At 33.6% G+C, this 3805-nt stretch overlaps 1 protein-coding gene across 1 annotated transcript; it reads right to left on the bottom strand.

Annotated features, from left to right (window-relative positions):
* Window positions 1-1388: 1388 nt before the first annotated feature.
* LOC125647214 (uncharacterized) lies at window positions 1389-3390 on the bottom strand. The gene is made up of 4 exons (XM_048873907.2): window positions 3201-3390; window positions 1996-2091; window positions 1730-1829; window positions 1389-1512 (listed from the first exon to the last, which is right to left on the bottom strand). The coding sequence occupies exons 1-4, from the start codon at window positions 3388-3390 to the stop codon at window positions 1389-1391; spliced, it is 510 nt and encodes a 169-aa protein (XP_048729864.2).
* Between the last annotated feature and the right edge of the window lie 415 nt (window positions 3391-3805).

Here is a 3805-nt window from a genome sequence, read left to right as displayed (position 1 = left end):
TTTCAAATTTTAAGATCATATATAATTTTAAAGATAAAGGCTGGTGTTTAAGTACAAGTTCTTGCACTTCAAGCAATGGGGAATTGTTTAGTTGTGTAAGTCGTGTCAATCTTTAAGAGGACTTGTAGGAAAAACATCAAAAATTAGCATAAACCAAAGAATTATTAAGTTATGTTTGGAGTTTTTCAAACACGTTCTTGTGCTAGAATATTTGTGTAGTGACATATTTTAACAAAAATGAGCAATTTTAAGAGTATTACTACATAATATGTTGGAATAGTAAAATACAATCCAGACAATGTGTTAACTTACCAGTGTCTATATGTATATAAACATAAATAATTGCGCGTTGATTTTTATAGAGACACAACATAAGTTTATGACTTATGAGTGTACTTCTCTCTATTTTTTTATTATTATTTTGGAATCATTCTCAATTCCAGAAGCATCTGATGCAAAGCTACATAAAATCAACTCCCATCAGTACTTTCAGTACTTTGATTCAGACTTGGGCGTTGAAAAGAGCGCTTTTCAAGACGCCAAAATATCCACTAATTTAGACGGCGAATCCGATATGTAGTGTTCATCTCAATCATAGGAACAGGATGCCATCCAGCTGCCACCCACATCACATTTTCAAGAGTGTACCGAAAGACCTAGCCATTCGTGCCAGACGAATTTGTTCCAGCGAGGAATCTTTTGAACAACAAAGTCAACAATTAAAGTATCATTTATGTATACGGGGTCACAAGCCGCTATCTGTCACTAATGCCATTAATGAGGTTAAAACAATTGACAGGTCTTCACTTCTGCAGTGTAGGGAGAAAACTAAAGGCTGTAGAGTAGCCCTGGTCACCACCTACCACCTTACCTTGAAGGACCAGAACAAACTTAAAGTACAACCTTCCTAAACTCTTGGATAATCCTAGATTGGCAAGAGAATTTAGTGAACCACCAATGGTGACAACCCTATATACATGTACTAGGAATATATAAATCAAAGTATTATCAAGCTTATTATATTATACACTAGGAATATATAAATCAGAGTCTTCTCGAGCTCATTATATACACTAGGAATATATAAAGCAGAGTCTTCTCAAGCTTATGATATACACTAGGAATATATAAAGCAGAGTCTTCTCGAGTTTATTGAATAAACTAGGAATATATAAATCAGAGTCTTCTCGAGCTCGTTATATACGTAGGAATATATAAATCAGTCTTCTCGAGCTTATGATATACACTAGGAACATATACATGTAAATCAGTCTTCTCGGGTTTATTGAATAAACTAGGAATATATAAATCAGTCTTCTCGAGCTCATTATATTTTATTCATGGCTTTTGCATATAACTACAGAAAATCTCAATCGTAGTTGAGTATGTTATAAATTCAATTTCAGATCAGTGGGTAGTGGTGGTAGTGTACCACTTGATGTCCCAGCTGCATCAGTTACGGGGTCACACAACTCGATTTCAAACTCGGTTACATCTCCTGCTGAAGGTGTGCTAGCAACAGAATAAGAAAACAGAATGTAAAATAGTATTCATGGCTAGGTACTGATAATATTAAAAAACTCATCGGCTTTTATTTCATTTATTTTATTCAATCTTTTAAGTTTTTCCCTAATAATTGAATAGGGACATGACTATGTATGAGTGAGTAATGCTATAATGCTTCTACATGTATAAATATATGACTCCCGTGAATAACGTAACACAATACCTGATGAGTTCCCTAAGGACCCGCTCAAAATACATTATATTGAATCCATGGGTAAATGAAAATGTCTTCTTTGCTCTAGAGCAGTTGGTTAAAGTCATACCTGTAATGTGAAATAAAATTTTGATTTCTACTCATAAATCATATCAGTTAAAGCAAAGAAATGCTTATTATTCATTTTAAAACGAAAGAATTTACCAGAGTTATGGCATTTCTTTGAATTTAGAGTTATTCGTCATTTGTGTATAAATCAAATTTAGTATCGTTACCTTTTTTTTCACAGCACACTGCCTGTCTACCAGGTTTTCCGCCCTGTAGAAAGTAGTTTTCACCAACCGTCGTGCAGTTAATTCCTCGCGTTGCCGCTATAATATAAAATTCTTTTTAAAAATGCATGCATATAAGGAAAAGATGACTTTTGTACTGAAATTAGAATTCCTTCTCTATGTTACGAATTACGTCTTCTGTTCAACTGTTTAATCATATATATATATATATATATATATATATATATATATATATGCATGCATATAAAATTACAAGGAATATAGAAGAATGGAATGGAGAAGTCACAATAAAGGAGGGGCGGATCCAGGAATTGGGGTTAGAGGGCGCAAGTTTATGAGACAGGGGGTCTGGGGGCCACCTTGAGGTGGGGGTCCGGAAGCTCCTGAATTTGACAGATTTTATAGGGTCTGAAATATGTCTCCTAAGTAGTAATTTGTAATATTTTCTGTCATTTTTAGTACATGTAAGGTGAAATCAATAAAATGACGCAAATTCTAAGGATTTTTGGAAAAAATTTAAGTTCATCTAATTATTCTCCGAGAGTGGAAGAAATTATTGCTTCTTTTACCATTCACATTTTCCTAAATCGATTGACCTTGATTTTGAAAATTTTAGGGGGCGCGCGCTGGATGCACTCCCTTAAATCCGCCACTGAAATAATACATCGCTTTATTATATGATTGAATAATTCCGAGCTTTTCGATTGGCTGGGATAGAGCAAACTAATAAAAATAGAACATTATATTTATCTTTGTATTTAATCACTTTTTCTTTTTTTTACATCAGGCCAAAATGAATTGGAAATTCCGATATTGATACGATTGGGAATCATTTTTGGGCGTCCAATGAAAACTCGCATCTCTATTTAATTTCTACTTGGTTTTGCACTGTAGATGTAAATTTAAGATGGTCGATCAAGTATCGTTTTATAGGCTCTAGTTGTCGGTGTCAATGTTTTGAATTATTCAATCATATAATGAAACAATCACCGACGTCATCTCGGTCAATGCGATACTTTAGCTAGCTTCAACATTTGGACGCGGTGAAAATTTTACTTTTCAGAAAGCTGAAGCATCGTAAGGACTTCAAAATGTCAGTAGTATAATGTTAACTGTTTTCTTCTTTCCTACTTTCTAAGGTCTCTGTCTGTGCTTGTGTGTAAAATGTTCCATCACTTTAGTCTTACCGATTGTCTGACATTTGTTGTTCAATATTGGGGATGGAAAACAGAAGTGGACCGCATCCTGTTGCCATATGCCTTTTCGAAATCCGTAATCAATTTCAGTACTTTGGCATAAGCGTTCAAAATTGATGACTGCACTTTCGGCGTTGTTAACACACACCACAATGACGCAGGCTGACAATATGACAAGCATCTTCAAAGTAAATGAATGCATCTAAATACACATACTGATATAGGATTCTAAGGAAATATCCCCCCCTTATGTATCTCACTTATTTTAGTATGTACCCATGATTTAGCGATTTCTATTAAAACAACTTTCTGGCAATGAAGTGGAAATATTCTGCTTGATATGATAAATTTAATTCTTCAATTTGATGTCTTTAAAAAGAGGCACTGATTTAGCATAAATAGAACATCTTCGATATAAGGAAAAACATCTAATATTATTTTTATATTTGAATTCACTAGGATTTCTGTTGGTTCAATATTAATTTTTTGTTACGGGAATATATTTGATTAAGCAAGTCTTGATTACAAAATAGTTGAGAGTATATTTGAGATATAAAATTTCATGGTGCTTACATGCATGCATGAAAACAAAATTA

The sequence above is a fragment of the Ostrea edulis genome, chromosome 6 (genome assembly GCF_947568905.1).
Source record: "Ostrea edulis chromosome 6, xbOstEdul1.1, whole genome shotgun sequence".
In the NCBI taxonomy this organism is placed as follows: domain Eukaryota; kingdom Metazoa; phylum Mollusca; class Bivalvia; order Ostreida; family Ostreidae; genus Ostrea; species Ostrea edulis.
Note: the sequence above shows the minus strand (reverse complement) of the source record. Positions and strands in the feature narration are given on the sequence as shown.